This window comes from Callithrix jacchus, chromosome 12 (assembly GCF_049354715.1).
Source record: "Callithrix jacchus isolate 240 chromosome 12, calJac240_pri, whole genome shotgun sequence".
Taxonomy (NCBI): Eukaryota; Metazoa; Chordata; class Mammalia; order Primates; family Cebidae; genus Callithrix; species Callithrix jacchus.
The window spans coordinates 89,319,278-89,336,533 of NC_133513.1; the positions used below are offsets into that span (position 1 = coordinate 89,319,278).

The 17,256-nt window shown below is 45.1% G+C and overlaps 1 protein-coding gene across 2 annotated transcripts in view; it reads right to left on the bottom strand.

Annotated features, from left to right (window-relative positions):
- Positions 1 to 17,256, bottom strand: part of TLL2 (tolloid like 2) — a 145,419-nt gene that overhangs the window by 102,322 nt on the left and 25,841 nt on the right. For both annotated transcript variants that reach the window (XM_035268617.3, XM_035268616.3), the window contains exon 2: positions 9,902 to 10,012. In XM_035268617.3, coding sequence (XP_035124508.3) covers positions 9,902 to 10,012 — 111 coding nt within the window. The remainder of the gene's footprint in view (positions 1 to 9,901; positions 10,013 to 17,256) is intronic.

A 17,256-nucleotide genomic window follows, 5' to 3' on the forward strand; every position in this document is an offset into this window, starting at 1 on the left:
CACTTCACACGTGTTTGTTTGGCACCATTGATGTACCCAGTTTGATGCTGGAACAATAGAAGGAGGGCCAAGGACAAAAACAAAGACAAGTCACTGCTACTGACAGTCTGGTTGATGGGTCAGGCAGATGCTGAATAAATCATAGCAGGGAGGATGAGGTTTAGCCCCCGTAAGCCTGCAGAACTCATCCTGTGCACCCCAGCACCTCTCAAGGGGAGTGATGGAGAGCCTAAGACTTCAGCAGCTCAAGAGAACAGGGTTAGAAGTGATGCTGGTGGCTGTTTCTAGAAGCAATGGCATGTAGGAGCTAAACGCAGGGCCTCTGACACTCCAAAGACTAAAGTCCTAATCTTGGCACTGCCACTGATTAGCTGTGTGCCCACTGACAGCTTACTTACCTCTGTGAAAATTCATTTCCACACCTACATGTGCTAATAGTACCTACTACATAGAGCTGTTGTGTGAAGATTAAATGAAACCATGTCTATAAAGCATTTAGCCCATAACTGACGCAATGAATGGTAGTTGTTCTCATTTTTCTATTGTTACTACTAAAGAGGAACCAGCACGGAGTCCATTCTCAGATCCCTCTCAGGCCAACTTTGTGATGACCGCAGAATGTGGCTCAGGACAACTTAGGAAGTGTGTGTGTGTGTGTGTGTGTGTGTGTGTGTGCGCGCGCGCGCGTGCGCACGCATGCGTGTGACGGAGTCTCGCTCTGTTGCCCAGGCTGGAGTGCAGCGATGCAATCTCAGCTCACTGCAGCCTCTGCCTCCCAGGTTCTAGCAATTCTCCTGCCTCAGCTTCCCAAGTAGCTTGGATTACAGGTACGTGCCACCATACCCAGGTAATTTTTTTGTATTTTCTGTAGAGATAGGGTTTACACTATGTTGGTCAGGCTGGTCTCGAACTCTTGACCTCAAGTGAGCCACCTGCCTTGGCCTCCAAAAGTGCTAAATTTACAGGCATGATCCACTGCACCCAGCCACTTGGGAAGTCTTTATGCTAGAGATTGATTCAGAAATTTGCCATGTGCTGATTAGAATCTAAATCCAAGCATCTGACAGAGCACACTGGTGCAGGCCCAGCTCCGGAGTCCCCTGCAGGTTCTGGAAGAGTGCTAGAATGAAGAATTCCAAGAGACTTGGGCATTAGGGAGCATGGGTCTGGGACACAGAAGTGGGCCAGAGAGAAGAGAATACAAGAGAGCCAGCAAAGGGGGGCTATTGCTGTTATTATTTTCGGTGTCAGACCCTGGAAGAAGTGGTTTACCTATCATACTTATTTAATGCCCCTGTGAGGCAGGTATTATTATTCCAATAAGGAATGAGTTGCCCCAAGTCCCATAGCTAATCAATACAGAGCCACAGATGCAAATTTAGGCCTGCTGGGCTCTGACACCCATGTCTTCCTACACAGCAGCCCTCCAAGGTTCTGATGCCCATGGGCACAGCTCCAGCAGCGGGAAGCACACCAAAGACAGGACTGGGGTCAGAATTTCATAACCTGAGATCCATGGATCTTAATTTGAAAATGACAAGCACAATTGTGTGTATGTGTGTGTGTGTGTGTGTGTGTGTGTGTGTGTACCTAGGAGAAGGTTCATAATGTTTATCAGAACATGTGAATCTCAAAACATCAAGCACAACATACTTAGAGAAAAATAGCCACTAGGACCTTTGTCTCTGGACCCCCTCCTCACCTAGCTTTTCCAGAGACGGTAGAAAGATGGGGATGTGTAACAGAGTTCCCTGATGGGCCCCTGTGTCTCTCCATATTTCCAAACCTGTGGCCCTGGCAGCAGAGGCCCCAAGATTTCTCAGAGATGGCACTTGGCAATGCATGACACGAGAGAAGACAGTCTTGAATCCAATGAACTGGCCCAGCAGGAATCCAGCCTGACATTCATTCATAAACTCAGGACATCACCCTTCTGCAGGATATCACGGGGAGCCCTCCACTCATTCTCATTTGGACATTTGGTAGTTAGTAGCACTCCTACCCCAAGAAGAAAATTAGTGAAAGGATGAAGCCAAGTCTACAAAGCTTGAAGAATGTCTCCACAAGGGTAGAGGCTGAAAATCATAAGCTATAAGCTATAAGCTTAAACCTATAAGCTCCTTCAAGAGCCTCAAAATTGGGCCAAGTGCAATGGCTCACACTTATAATCCCAATACTTGGGAAGGCTGAGGCAGAAGGATTGCTTGAGCCCAGGAGTTCAAGACCAGCCCTGGAAACAACGTGACACCTCGTTGCTACAAAAAATACAAAAATAGCCAGACATGGTGGTGTATGCCTGTGGTTCCAGCTACTCGGGAGGCTGAGACAAGAGGATGGCTGGAACCCAAGAGGTTGAGGCTGCAGTGCACCACTGCATTCCAGCCTGAATGACAGACAAAACCTCGTCTCAAAAAAAAAAGCTTCAAAGTTAAAATATATTGGAAACAGAAACATGTTGCACTTCTTTTTAGTGCCTCAAACCTTGGAAAGTAGAGCCCAGAAATCCTAAATCCAAGTTCTCTGATTCTGGACATTGGGTATCTCTTGGGTATGCATTGGTCTTCTATGCCTACCTTAAGCCCTGTAATGCCTGAAAGCCTTTGGTTCCCCTCTTTTCTTTAGCCTGAAACACCAGTGCTCAAATCCAAAGCTCAAACTGGCTTGAAAGAAATTAGAATGTGGTTCCATCAGCCCCTTTGATCAAATAGGGACACTGAGACCACGTGAGAGTAATGTATGCCACTCAAAGTCATGGACAGAGTACAGAAAGGAACTCTAGGAACCCAAGGGTCTGTGAGTAAAGAAAGAGTCCAAGACCGGGTGTGGTGGCTCACACCTGTAATCTCAGCACTTTGGGAGGCTGAGGCAGGTGAATCACTTGAGATCAGGAGTTCAAGACCAGTCTGGCCAACATGGTGAAACCCTGTCTCTGCTGAAAATACAAAAATTAACTGGGCATGGTGGTGAGCACCTGTAATCCCAGCTACTCAAGAGGCTGAGGCAGGAGAATCACTTGAACACGGGAGGTGGAGGTTGCAGTAGCAACAGAGAGAGAGAGATTCTGTCTCAAAAGCAAAGTAAAATAAAATGAAAAAAAAAAAAAAAAAAAAGAAAGAGTTCCCGTGATTCAGAGACAGGGCCCAGAGAGGGGACATGTCTCAGAGTCTCTCCCGCTAATGTATTATTTTGAACCTGGATGCTCAAACTGTTGGGGTTATGTAGACATCCTACACAGATGGCAGGAGTTTAGGAAGTGAGGATTTAGAGCAAGGTTGATTTCTTAAATAGAGATGGACATGGCCCAGTGGCTCAGAGTAGATGAGGCGAGAAACATCAACTTTCATCTGAGCCAGTAAGTAATTAAAACCATTTCCCTTTCAGAATCCGCATTACAAGCATCAAGAAATCAGATCCAGGTGGGTACGGTGGCTCACTCCTGTAATCCCAGCACTTTGAGAGGTTGAGGTGGGAGGATCTCCTGAGGTTGGGAGTTCAAGACCAGCCTGGCCAACATGGAGAAACCCTGTCTCTATTAAAAATAGAGACCTCTCTCTATTAAATAAAAAATGCAAAATTAGCTGGGCATGGTGGCGCATGCCTGTAATCCCAGTTACTCGGGGAGCTGAGGCAGGAGAATTGCTTGAACCTGGGAGGCAGAGGTTGGGGTGAGCTGAGATCATGCCATTGCACTCCAGCCTGATCAACAAGAGCAAAACTCTGTCTCAAACAAACAAACGAAAAAACTCAGATCCATTATTTGGACAGAGACAATTGCAGGACAAGATTTCCTCTTCAGGTACATTTGCAAAGATGGACGTGCCCAACGCAAACATCCTGGACTCTTTGGGAAACAAACAAACACACATAAAGTTCAAAGCATCAGCCACACAGGCTTCTCCTCCACATCTCACGTGGCTAACCTGACAGCCCCATTCCTAGGAACTCAGGAATGGGGCTGTCAGGTGCGGCCACTGTCCCATCGAAGAGGATGCAAGAGGGCCGGAAAGTATGTGCGCGCCTGTGTGCGTGTCTGTGTGTCTCCCGCTAAGTACTTCCTTCACTACACAGCTAATCCGATTAGCAGCTTTAGGAAACTCTGCAATGTTAATTCAAGGGCCCCATTCACAAAACAGCTTGGCCGAAGCCTGCCCAGGACTCCCATTCTTCTCACTGCAAATAAAATGCACACAGAAGGACTTTCTCTCCCTGAAGAATCCATTCTTGCCTCCTTGCCCCCACACACATTCAAAATGCGGCTGCCTCATCCTCCAGCAGCTCCATGGCAAGAGCTATCAGAGAATGGGGGAGAAATAGCAGCTCTCTCCATCACAAGCAAAAAATGAGGCCAATTTTAATAGCACCATCTACCTAGGCAATCTCCCCAAGCTGGGAGGCGTGCAGAGTAAAGAGGCATCACAAATGCAGCTGGGTAAAGATGGGTAAAGAGCCTTGAATGGGTCATCCAGCCTTTCTTGGAGCCTTCATTTCCTTATCTGTTGAATGGGGACTTAGAACAGAGGGACCAGCTAGAACAGAGGGTATAAGGAAGGAAACTCGGACCTGCACAGGCACATCATTGCATTTGGCTGGAGGACCAGGAATGGGAAGAAAGGCTGGATACGTAGGTTGTGGACATAGCATGAAGGGTCTTAAGAGTCTGACCAAGGAATGTTTTTAATAATCAAGGGGGAGCTATTGAAGGTTCTAAAGAGCACAGCTGTATTAGTTTCCTAGAACTGCCACACAACTTACAACTAGGTGGCTCATAACAGAACTCTATTCTCTCACAATCCTGGAGGCTAAAAGTCTGAAGCCCAGCTGTTCGCAGGGTACCACTCCCTCCGAATGCTGGAGGAAAGAATCCACCTTTGTCTCTGCTTAGCTTGTGGTGGCTCCTGGCAACCCTGGTGTTCTTGGCTTGTGGCTGCATCACTTCAATCTGCTTCTGTCCTCATGTGACCTCTCTGTGTCCTCTTCTCTTCCTGTAAGCATGTCATCAGTCAGTGAATTTAGGATACCCCCTAAATCTAGGATGATCTCATCTCAAGATACTCAACTAATTAGATCTGCAAATAAGATTACATTCTTATTTCTATTTGCAAATAAGATTACATTCAGAGGTTCCAGGTAGATGTGGATTCTGGGAGGACCCACTACAGTGGTCACAAGGTTGCCAGGAAGATAAGCAGGGAGGAGACTGGAGTAAGAGAGACTAGAGGCAGGGAGACAAATCAGCATGAAATCAACATAGCTTGTGGCCCCAAGTGAACAGAAGACATGCTTCCTGCTGTGAATCCTAAAGCTGTCAGTGGCTTTTTGTGGACACTGTAGTACCCTAAGTGGGCTCTTAAGCCAACCCAGGCATAAGGTCTTGGCTCACCATTGGCAGAGAAATACTCCAGCCTACTTTCCAAGTGACAGCACAGGAATGAGCACCTGCACTCTTGTTCTTGGCTCCTCTTGCTGCCAATATCATGGGCAGGTTGGTAAAGTAGAAGACACAGCAACTGTGGAGTTGAGAAACCCGGGTTCTAGTCCTGATTCTGCTACTGACTAAATTTGGGCACATCTAGCAAATGAGGCTGACTAGGTCACCTCTAAGGCAACTGACATGGTTCCTTTCTGCAGCCAAAAAAACAGTTCCAAGATCACAGGATAAACAGGCAAAGGAGGGCTCTGGGGTTGCAAGGCAGGGTTCTGGGCCCTTCCCCCCATGTCCCCCTTCAGGGACCTCAGACCTCTCCCCTTGAGACCTCTCCCTACCCTCCAACAAAAGAAACAGAGTGATGAGGTTTGGCTCTGTGTCCCCACCCAAATCTCATCTTGTAGCTCCCATAATTCCCAAGTGTTGTGGGAGGGACCCAAAGGGAGATGATTGAATTATGGGGGAGTCTTTCCCTTGATGTTCTTGTGATAGTGAATGGGTCTCACAAGACCTGCTGGTTTTAAAAATGGAGTTTCCCTGCACAAGCTCTCCTTGCCTGCTGAGTCCAATTAAACCGCTCTCTTTTGTAAATTGCCCAGTCTTGGGTCTGTCTTTATCAGCAGTGTGAAAATAGACAAATGCACAGAGGCATCTACCAAAGCTTGGAAATGAGATTAACTTGCATCTCAGAATACATCTTTCCACACTGGAAGCAGGAAAAGAGGGTAAAGGTGTGGTTCCTCTTTAAAGATTTTTAAAATTAAAACAAATGTTTAAAGATACATGCAGAAAGTTATTCATAGCAACATTATTTCTAAGAGGGAAAAAAATACAGAGAAAGTGGGAAACAACTTTCATGTTTATCTCTAAGGCCTTAGGTAAATCATGGCAGAGTTGCACGTTGGAACACTACTGCCATTAAAATAAAAGAGACCACAGCGTGCTACATGACAAGATGTCCATGATACAGTGTTAAGTAAAAACACAGACACTAAAGCACATTGAGTAAAATCCCTAATCCCTTTTATGTTACATGCACACACGCACACACACACATGCACACACACGCACACATGCACACGCACAGCCCGAGCACAGTAAATCTGGAAAGAATCCAGCACACCGGTAATGCCAGGGATCCTTGGGGCCGGGATAACAGGGGATTTTCACCTTCCACTTTATACAATTATGAGCTACTGGACTTTTTTTTTTTTAACAATAAGCAGCATTAGTTTAATCAACAAAAACAATAAAAATATTCCCATTCTGACAATAAAATAACTATTCTAGGTAGATGCAAAGTACTATTGGCCCTCAGAGAAAAATGATCAGGATAAAAATCACTTTGCCATAAAATCACACTAGAAAAAAACTATCAAGCTTGGGAAGGAGGAAACACCAAGTATTATATATATTTCAAAGGCCTCATGCCAAGCCCCCACATTCCCTCCACACACAGCAAATTTCCCTCATTCTCCACTTGTTTTAACTTTAATTTTAATTTTTTTAGAGACAGGGTCTCACTCTGTCGCCCATGCTGGAATGCAGTGGCGTGATCTTGCTCACTGCAGCCTCGACCTCCCAGGAGACTCAAGTGATCCTCCTGCCTCAGCCTCTCAAGTAGCTGGGACCACAGGGGTGACACAACCAGCTCCGCACTCTTCACTTTGATCATAAACCCTCCCAGGTCAATCTTCTTTCTGCAAATATTAATAATAATGAGGAAGAAGCAGATGACATTTATTATGTGCCAGGTACTGTGCTAAGCACTTTGCATACATTCTTTCTTTTCATCCTCACGGCATTACTCTGAGATAAGGATTATTGCTATTTGCATTTGACAAATGAAGAAACTGAGGCTCAGCTTAAGGATGCAAGCCCAGGCAGCTGAACCCAAAGCCTGTGACCACAGTCAACGCTCTCACCACCCTTTTGGGAGCAAAGCGCTGCTGAGGCTCTGGATCTCCTCTAAGGCCCTGGGAGACGGCTGCGGGCTCTGCCATCTTTGTATGTCTCCACCTCCTCTCTGCCGATTCTGGCCAGCGCCTTCTGGGTAGAAGGTCCTAGCCCACCTCTGGGGGATCTAAATCCAGGTGGGATGTAGGCGTTGTGTTCTCTCCTGGGAACTGATAGGGATATTGGCTCTATTGGCTCCCAGGAGAGAAGGGAGAAGACAGGCCTGCAAGTTCTTAGGTCATGTCCACCTTGAGCAAGTGGCATGAGGGAGAAGGCAGGGCTTCTGGGTTTCCTTCACCGCAGCATCCTCAGGCAGCCGTCCCTCAACACAATGCTCTAGTAGCTGGGCGTGCAGATGGTGTGGTGGCTGACCACTGCCCCACTACTCTTTGGGGTATCTCACTCTCATCTGCCAACCTTGGCCCTCAAGGGACAGCAAGGGAGCTCAGAGAGGCAACCCGAGTATTCTTGATAGTGGGCCGGTGTCAACTCAATGAGACTCAAACCTGGGACACCAAGACTCAAAGGCTTTACTGGATCCTGCACAGACACCACTCCTGCCTTCTAAATGAGTATGCCCCACCTAGAGCATAAAGTGGTGCAACCACTTCAGAGAACTCTTCGACAGTACCTAAAGCTGAGCTGTGTGTGCCCTGTGACCCAGCGGCCCCACTCCTGGGCACAGGCCCAGTGGAAATGAGTGCTTGTGTTCACCAAAACATGACGTCCAAGAATGATGGCAGCAGCAAACCACACACTGCCCACATGTCTGTCAACTAAAGAACAAATAAACCCAGGTCCGTTCATACAAGAGAGTACTGCACCCAGTGAAAAAGAGCAACACGGCAACGTGAGTGACTTTCAGTCACAGGCTACATAAAAGAAGACAGACGCAGAGTAATACAGACTGTGTGACTCCATACAGGTAAAAGGAATCTGTGGCGATGAAGGTCAGACCAGTGGCTACTTTGGGATGTGTATCGACTAGGAGGGGTGTGAGGAGTCTCTGGAGTCTGGAATGTTCCTTATCTTGGTCTGGGTGGTACCCATGGGTGTGTACATATGTAAAAGCTCATCATGCTGCATGTTTGAGATATGTGATGTTCACTATTTTTAAGTAACGCCATAAAAAAAGTTTTAAAATATTTTAACTACACACACAAGATTACAGCCAGGTCAGCTTCTCTAGGCCTCCAGGTAAGAACTGGGGAGAAAAGTGTGATTAGATGGAGTGGTAGAAGTATGCAAAGATGCTTCCTTTGGTTAGAGCTTAAGTAAGGTTCTGGATATATTGGTACTAAAAATAATTGAAAACTCCATTTAAAATGTGAATAGACTTTCAGACAATATGCGAGACCTCAAAAATCCTAAGAAATGTCACTCATAAAACAAGACACCAAAAAGAAATCTTAAAGTACGGAACTGCTCCACCTTCCTCCCAGCCACCAGCAATGAGATCCCCGTGAGGTCCTGGCAATGTCAGCTCTCATCCACCAACCCCTGCGGGGAGCCTTGAAGGCAGGTCCCTATAGCCGCTTGGGTTGCTCATGAACCTCGGGAGGTGCCTCTGCCCTGGGCATGCCCACCCACTTCCCTCCCGGTTCCAGAGATCTTCCTGGATGTCACCATGTACATCAGCAGCCTGGGAGAGGGGTTGCCTGATACAACCCTCCCCGCAGCACCATCCCCACTGCAATCAACATAGTGAGGCTGCCCAAGCAGCCAGCCAGGAACCCAGCACCCCAAGGGCACCTGGTGGGCTGCAGAGAGCAGTGGGAGAAGGGACTCCACTAAGGCACCTCTGATTCCAAGCTGAGCAAGTCATGCTCCTATTCATCAGAATCCTACAGCCCAGAAGGCAAAGCCCAAGCTCATGAGCTCAGCAGGCAAGCCCTTCACCATCTACCCCAGCCAACTTCTCCAGACGGCATCTCCCACCACAGCCCACCCCAAAGGGCTGCCCTCCAGTGACTTGCACTTTACCTCTGTCCCTCAAATAAAGACAGTCCCCTCATACTTCCTGCCTTTGCAAAATGCTCTCCTTCCACCTAAAATGTCCTTTCTCCCACTTAGGACTCCTACTCACCCTTCATGACCCCACACACGAGTGCCCATTCATAAGACACCAGGCAGGCTTCTCCACGCACTCTGTCTTCCCACTTCTCTTGGTTTCTTATACATTTGCTATGAGGTGTTATGATTATCTGTTTACATTTCACTTGAATCTCCAGTCTGGAAGTGCTGAACCCCGAGGCCAGGGTCCTGAGAACAAACATGGAGCTCCAGCCTGAGCCCTCTGATAAAGAGACAAATGGCGATATTTGTAGAAGAATCAGCAAACTTGGAAGCCCCAGCTCCACTGTCTCCAGTGGAGAAGGAGGATGACCTTTCTGATTTTCCACAAATAGGGGGGCACTGGACTAGCAGGTCAAATATTGGAGACTCATGGTCCACATCTCCCCCTGCTGGAGTCCCTGGTCCCTCCCGTCTGGGCAGGAGAAGGGAGGATGCAGTACCTACCGGTGCTGTGTCCTGCTGCCCCCACGGATGGCTTGGTCCAGTCTCTGGCTTTGTCAATGTGAAATAGCTTCAAGTCCTCTTCATCTAAGGCAATGTCTCCCCAAAAGACAGCTGGGAAGAGAACACATAAGTGAGTGAATCTTGACTGGATTCTCCAAAGTCAAGAAAAATGGATTCGCTAATGGCCCAGAGGGCATTGGGTATTGGTGAGTAAACTTTGGAAGAGACAGCCCATCCAGTAAAATTTCTCCTTGAGCCTAAGAGATAGGGCTGGTGGAGGCAGAGGAATAGCCAGTATTAGTTCTGTGCATCAGAGCCCTGGGGCTGGGCCAACCACCATGAAAATCTAAAACCTAAGTCTGTAAGTTATTTTAAAAGGTCACCTGTCTTATCCTCACTCCAGGCAGCTCTGAGCAAAACCACCACAAAAAGACAGCTGCTTTTCTCTTCTTTATGGTCCCCAGGATACAGAAGAAAATAAACAATGTGATAAATTATACTGTTGTTCATAATTTTTGTTGCCCTTCCCTGGGGGAATATTACAGTTCCCTGCCCCATTGGTGTCAGGATTGGACACACTGGCTGCTCTATTTCACTGTAAGCAGAAGCTTTAAGAGCTAGTGCATGACTCACTGTGTCCTCTTTGTCCTGCCCCAGAAGACAAGCAGTGTTCCGGACAGGGTTCTTCTGGGTTCATGCGGATCACCCTAGCTTCTGGTAAAGACGACATACAGCACAGTGTGGCTTACCAGGATGGATATGTAACATGGGTTAAAAAATGAAAACACTGTTTTTTAGCAGGGGAGAGGATGGATTTAAGAGAAATGGAGTCTTGCTCTGTAACCCAGACTGAAATGCAGTGTCACAAGCATAGCTCACTGCAACCTCCAAAGCCTGGCTCAAGCAATCCTCCCACCTCAGCTGTCTGAGTAGCTGGAACTCAAGGCATGGACACAACACCTGGCTAATTTTTAGAATTTTTTGGTAGAGACAGGGTCTCACTATGTTGTGCAGTCTCAAGTACTTCTTCTGCCTGGGCTTCTCAGAACACTGGGATTACATATTACATATTACATGTTTTCAGAATCTTCTGAGATTCATGGGCATTCATTACTGGAGCACAACCTCTTTAACCATACTAATACAGAAACTGCTATCAGAAATAGTACGTTCTGTAACAAAAATCCACTGTCTTTGGACCAGGTGTCAACAAAACTCTTACTAGAGGTTGAAAGGAAGTCATCTCTATTATGCGGTGGCAGTGACGAGGCATTCGGTAAAAGTGCCTGCCTTCACTTGGAAGGCCGATGATGAGCTGAATGCACTATGGTTTCAAAAGAAGAGATGGAGTAAGAACGTTGATAGCATGCCTTTGTTGTTATTAACTATGTTTGACAAGGTACTACAAGAAAGAAACAGGCTCAAAAAATGGATAATTTTTGTAAGAATGACAAAGAATAGAGGGTCTAAAACTTCAGGGTCTAAGAGAGTTGGAAGGGCTAACCCATTCCCCTAACTACATGGGAAAAAAAAAAAAGCTGAGGACTTTAAGCAACAAAGGTTGATGAAAATTCAGCTTTGAAAAAGGCAGCCCATCCAATAAAGTTAGCTTTCTTTTTTTCTTCAATAGATACAATCTTTCTTCAATCGATGTAATCTATTGAAGGAAGAAAAATAAAATTTGTGGAGCAATGAAGAACCAAGCCCTGTACCCGACACATAGATGCTTTCCCTGCGGAGATCAAATATAACTTTTGAAATCTGAAACTCAATAATCCATCCAAGCTGTCCATGTTACAAAATCTAGAAATTGGCTCACGCTTCTCCCTGTACTTGACACACAGTAGTGATTTCTCTGCAGAGGTTAAATATAACTTTTGAAAATTTGCAACCCACGTCATCCATCCATGCTGTCCAGACTGTGAAATATATGAACTGAGACTCATGCCCCTCACAGCACTCGTTTTTATATTTCTAGGTGGGAGTTTCCCAGATCTTCATCCCCCTTTCTTATTTAGCCACAAGCCACTAGAGGCTTTTAGTGTAGTGTCGAGAACAGCCTTTATGGAAAACTGGAAGTTTCTCTAAAAAGTAACTTAAATTTATCATGAGACCCAGCAATTCCATTCCTAGGGATCTTCCCCCCAGCAATTCAATTCTTAGGTATCTTCCCGAGAGAGATGAAACATATGTCCATACAAAGACGTGCTCAAATGTGTATGGCAGCCTTCATAATAGCCTTAAGCTTGAAACAGCTTAAACACCCATCAGCTGTTGAATGGAAGAACAGGATGTGGCGTAGCTATACAATGGAACCATGTAGCAATTAAAAGGAACAAATTATAGACACATGCTCCAACAGGTATGAATCTCAAAAACATCACTTGAAAGAACCATTGCCAAATACTATATATTATGTGATTCAATTTCTATGAAATGTCTAGAAAAGGTAATTTATAGAGCTAGAAAGATTTGTAATCACCTAGGGCTGGGGGCAGAAACAAGGATTGACTGTAAATGAACATGTGGAAATTTGGCGGGTGGTGGAAATGCTCTAGAATTGGATGATAGCTATGGTTACACAACTGTAAATTTACTAAAATCACACATACACTTACAATAAGTGAATTATACAGCACGCAAATTATGCTGAAGATGTCTGTTAAAGAAAAAACAAATTCAATATTGTAGCAAGGACCAACCAAGATGATACCTGGTAAATCCTTTCAGTTGGGAAATAATTGTTCAGATAAAGAAAACGAAGAATATGTTTCTCTTTCGGAAGCTTCATAAGTGCAAGGTAGCAGTAATTAAGTCTGGAGAGAGACAGACATGTTTAGAAAATAATTGCATGTGGTATGGCACACACAGCTGAACCAAACAGATAAGAAGATGACTAATGTGGTAGAAAAGTATAGGACCCAAAAAAGTCATTATCATGGCCTATGGGAGGCTGCCACTGTTTGACACTTAAAATTACATAAAATTACCCTTGGGCCCCCATCCTTGTATGGGAAAGAAATAGGCTGAAAAAGCTCCCCCCATAAAGGGCATAGTTTCTGATGCCCTCTTCAATATGGTCAATAAGAATAAGAAGAAAGGAAGGGCGGGACCTCCCAAAGTGTGGAGCTCAAAGCCATGGAGGGAAATGAATGGAGAGCTATTCCCAGGAGGTGGCATCTGGGCCTCTTGAAGGAACCTTCCCCACCCTAGGGGCCCCTTGCAACATGTGCCCAGCCTGATTTCAGAACTCTTACGGATCAGTGACTGTTGTGCCTCCCAATCGTTCTCTTTCCAAATGGAAGTGTTTGTTACAGTTATCCTGTCCCTTATCCATCATTGTATATTGAGTATGTATTTGGTGGGGTGGGGAAGTAGATGATTGTTTTAAAGTTCACAAATCTCTGGATGAAGAGCAGTCACCTCCTGACTTAGTATAGTGACGATCACAAGATCTTGGAGTTGAAGCCTGGTACCATGACTGGACAGGACTTTGGGGAAAGGTGTGTTGTATATATGGGAGGATAAGGAAAACAAGTATTTGTCACAAGATGGGAGGAGACCTGTGACTGTCTATTATTGTTCATCATTTTTGCTGCTTCTCCTGGGTACAAATTATATTTCCCCCTGTCTCAGATGTCAGGATTCACCCTGTGATTTATTTTACTTATTTATTTTTTTGAGATGGAATCTCTCTCTGTTGCCCAGGCTGGAGTGCAGTCCCGCGATCTTGGCTCACTGCAATCTCTGCCCAGGTTCAAGCGATTCTCGTTCCTCTACCTCCCATATAGTTGGGATTACAGGTGTGCACAACCACGCTGGCTAATTTTTTTGTATTTTTAGTAGAGACAGGGTTTCACCATGTTGGCCAGGCTGGTCTGGAACTCCTGACCTCAAGTGATCCTCCTGCCTCGGCCTCCCAATGTGCTGGGATTACAGGCATGAGCCACTGTGCCTGGCTCACCACGATTTTTTTCTGACTAATGAAAGTGAGGGGAAGTGACATGTGTCACTCCCAAGCAGAACCTATAAGATCCAGCACATAGTTTGCCATGTTCTCTTTTCTCAAAGCCATAAGACAAAGAATGTTCCAGAAACAGACTGCTCTATCAAGACACAGAGTGAAGATGATATGATCTAGGCTGAACATGAAACATGAGACAGAAACTTCTGTGGTTATAAACTGTGGATAATTAGGGATTATTTAATACTGTATCATAATCTAGATTATAATGATTGACACATACAGGCTTTGCAAAATGATCTGTATTCGTATCCTGGCTCTGAAACTTACTAGCTCTGCAACCTCGCACAAGTTACTCAGCCTCACTGAGCCACAAATGATTCATTATAAATAGAGATAATATTGCCTATTCTGGAAACCTGTTGAGAAAATTAAATGAGATCATGTGCACATAAGTATACACACACACACACACCATGGCTTTCTCTTTTTCTTCAATAGATAAAATCTTTCTTCAATAGATGTAATCTATTAAAGGAAGAAAAATAAAATTTGTGGAGTAATGAAGAACCAAGCCCTGTACCCGACACACAGATGCTTTCCCTGCAGGATCAAATATAACTTTTGAAATCTGAAACCCAAGTAATCCATCCAAGCTGTCCATGTTACAAAATCTATAAACTGGCTCACGCTTCTTCCTGTACTTGACACATAGTAGGTGATTTCCCCACAAAGGTCAAATATAACTTTTGATAATTTGAAACCCACGTCATCCATCCACTCTGTCCAGACTGTGAAATATATGAACTGAGACTCATGCCCCTCACAGCACTCATTTTTATATTTCTAGGTGGGAGTTTCCCAGACCTCCAACCCCCTTTCTTATTTAGCTACAAGCCACTACAGGCTTTTAAAAGAAACAATTGTACAAAAGAATAAAGTTGAATTCCTACTTTACACCATATACCAAATTTAACTCAAAGGAAATCAATGACCTAAATGTAGGAGCTAAAACCATAAAATTATTAGAAGAAAACATCAGCATAAATCTTCATTATCTTGATTTGGCAATAGCATAGATATAACATCAAAAGCACGAGTGACCAAAGAAAAAATAAATAAATTAGATTTCATCAAATTTATAAAATTTTGTGCATTGTGACATTATCAGAAAGGGAGGACATTATCAAGAAAGTGAAAAGACAGCTTACAGAATGAGAGAAAATTTGTGCAAGTTGTATATCTTAGAAGAGTTTAGAATCCAGAATATAAAATGAACTCTTACAACAAAAAGGCAACCCAATCAAAAATAAGCAAAGGATTTGAAAAAACACGTCTGTAAGGAAAAGATATAAATGGCCAACAGATGAAAAGATGCTCAAAAGCATTAGTCAATAGTGAAATGCAAATCAAAAGCACAGTGAAGTACCATCTCATAGACATTAGGATGGCTAGAATAAACAATTAGAAAGTAACAAGTGTTGACTGAATATAATAAATGTCTCTCGATTAAAGATTTTCTTGGGGACTCAAACTTTGTACAAGGCAGTCTATCTGACAATTCCTTGAATTCTGACTGTCATCTAGAACTCCCTTGAAATACGTGACAAGGTTGGCTTGGTCAAAGATGTAGAAACCATCTTTCTCCATCTACATCCGCTGCCTGCACCAAACCCTTCCCACTTTCTTGATTTGGCACAAGACAGTCTACAGTGCAGCACCATTTTTCTCCCAGCGAGAAAGTGTCCAGTGTCAATTATGGCCATGGCAATGGCAGGCAATCAGGAATACTTCTCAAACATTCTGAGAGAAGCAAGAGGGTGGGAGAAGGGAACAGATGAACAGGCACTGGGAAAACCACGCAAGCCAAGGAGGTAACATCGTGGTCTTCCAACTTCTGTGCTCATGTGTTCCAAAATCATTTTGGAAAGCTACATATCCCTTTGTTAGCCTGACATTTCAGATTTTTCGCGATGTTTAAAAACTTATTTTGCTCATGAGAAGAAACTAAGAAATATTTTATTAGATGAGGCCTGACTATATGTGGAATTAATGTTTCATGATATGGTTTGGTAAAATAGCTTTAACTACCTTATGGAATAGAATGCTGAAACTGAAAGAAAACAAGAAAAATGTTCATCATGGGTTTTATCCACACAGCTTGAAAAATTTAGAGGTCCAGGGAACAGTCTAATTATACTTAAGAGAATCACTATCATTAACTTACCCTACTTCGGTTGTTCTGAATTCAAAATACTTCCCCCTGCCCTAAGCATTTCCCTTAATAGAAATTCCTGTAGATGAAAGAGACAGAAGAAATGCAGGTATAAGATGCTCTGACTCCTCATTGAAGAAGGCTGCTCTGTAACCAACCATTTCTCGTTTTTCCTTTGACACTCAGGGGTTTTGGAAACAGTGGGATTCCGGATGGGTTGCGGTAAACCTCTCTTCCGTGACGTGCAGGAAGGGCCCTGTCTCCAGCATCCTCCAGCCATCTTTAAGTATAGAGTCCTAGACGGATGCTACGGATCCTGGAAATTCACTCCCTTGAAGTGTCTGTAGAGAGCACCCCTGGGATGTCCAGTGCCCCTGCACACCTCAGTTTGAAGGCAGAGCATGGCGGAGGGGCCAAGCAGGGCAGAGCAGCAGGGGGCTGCTCTGCAGCAACCCTTTCCCAAAGTCAAAGGGCTGCTGGGAAACTCCTCCCACACCGTCCCCTGCGCCTGATCAGCTGGCTTGGTCTCCACCTCCTCATGCCCAGTGCTCAGGTGTCTTCCTGACACCAAAGGGTGGGCGCCCCAGGCTGATTCCCTTGCAGGAGAATTCTCTACAAAGGCACTTTCTGCCGTCAGGCTTCGTTCATGTACTTTTAAGCCAGAAAGACCTGGGTTCCAATCCCAGTGCCATCACTGAAGAGCTGTGTGACCTCGGGTAACTCACTTGGTCTCTCTGAGCCACGGTTTCCCCACCTGGAAATAGAGGGGCCTACCTAGTAGAAGTGTGTAAGAATTAAACGACATGAGGTCTGTTACCAGCGGGTGCCAGGCCTGGCCTGTTGCAAGCACGCAGTGAAGAGTGTGCCACTCCAACCTTCACTGGGCTCCTCCTGGTTCCTGTCTCTCCCTCTCCCCTACCTGTCCTCATCCAGAAGACCCTACCCTGCAAAACTCAACTCAGCTTCCATCACCAGTATTTGCCCTTCCACCCCAACATACTCTTTCCTTTCTCTGTATTCCTTTAGGACAAACAGTCTCAACCAGACAATATTAAACAGACAGTGGGGGCTACATCGTGCTGCTACGCTCACCTAACACCGAGCCAGCACAGGCAAGGCACTGGCAGGTAGGGGTGGTGGCTGGAGGAGGTAGAGTTGGGGAGGGTGGGAGATCAT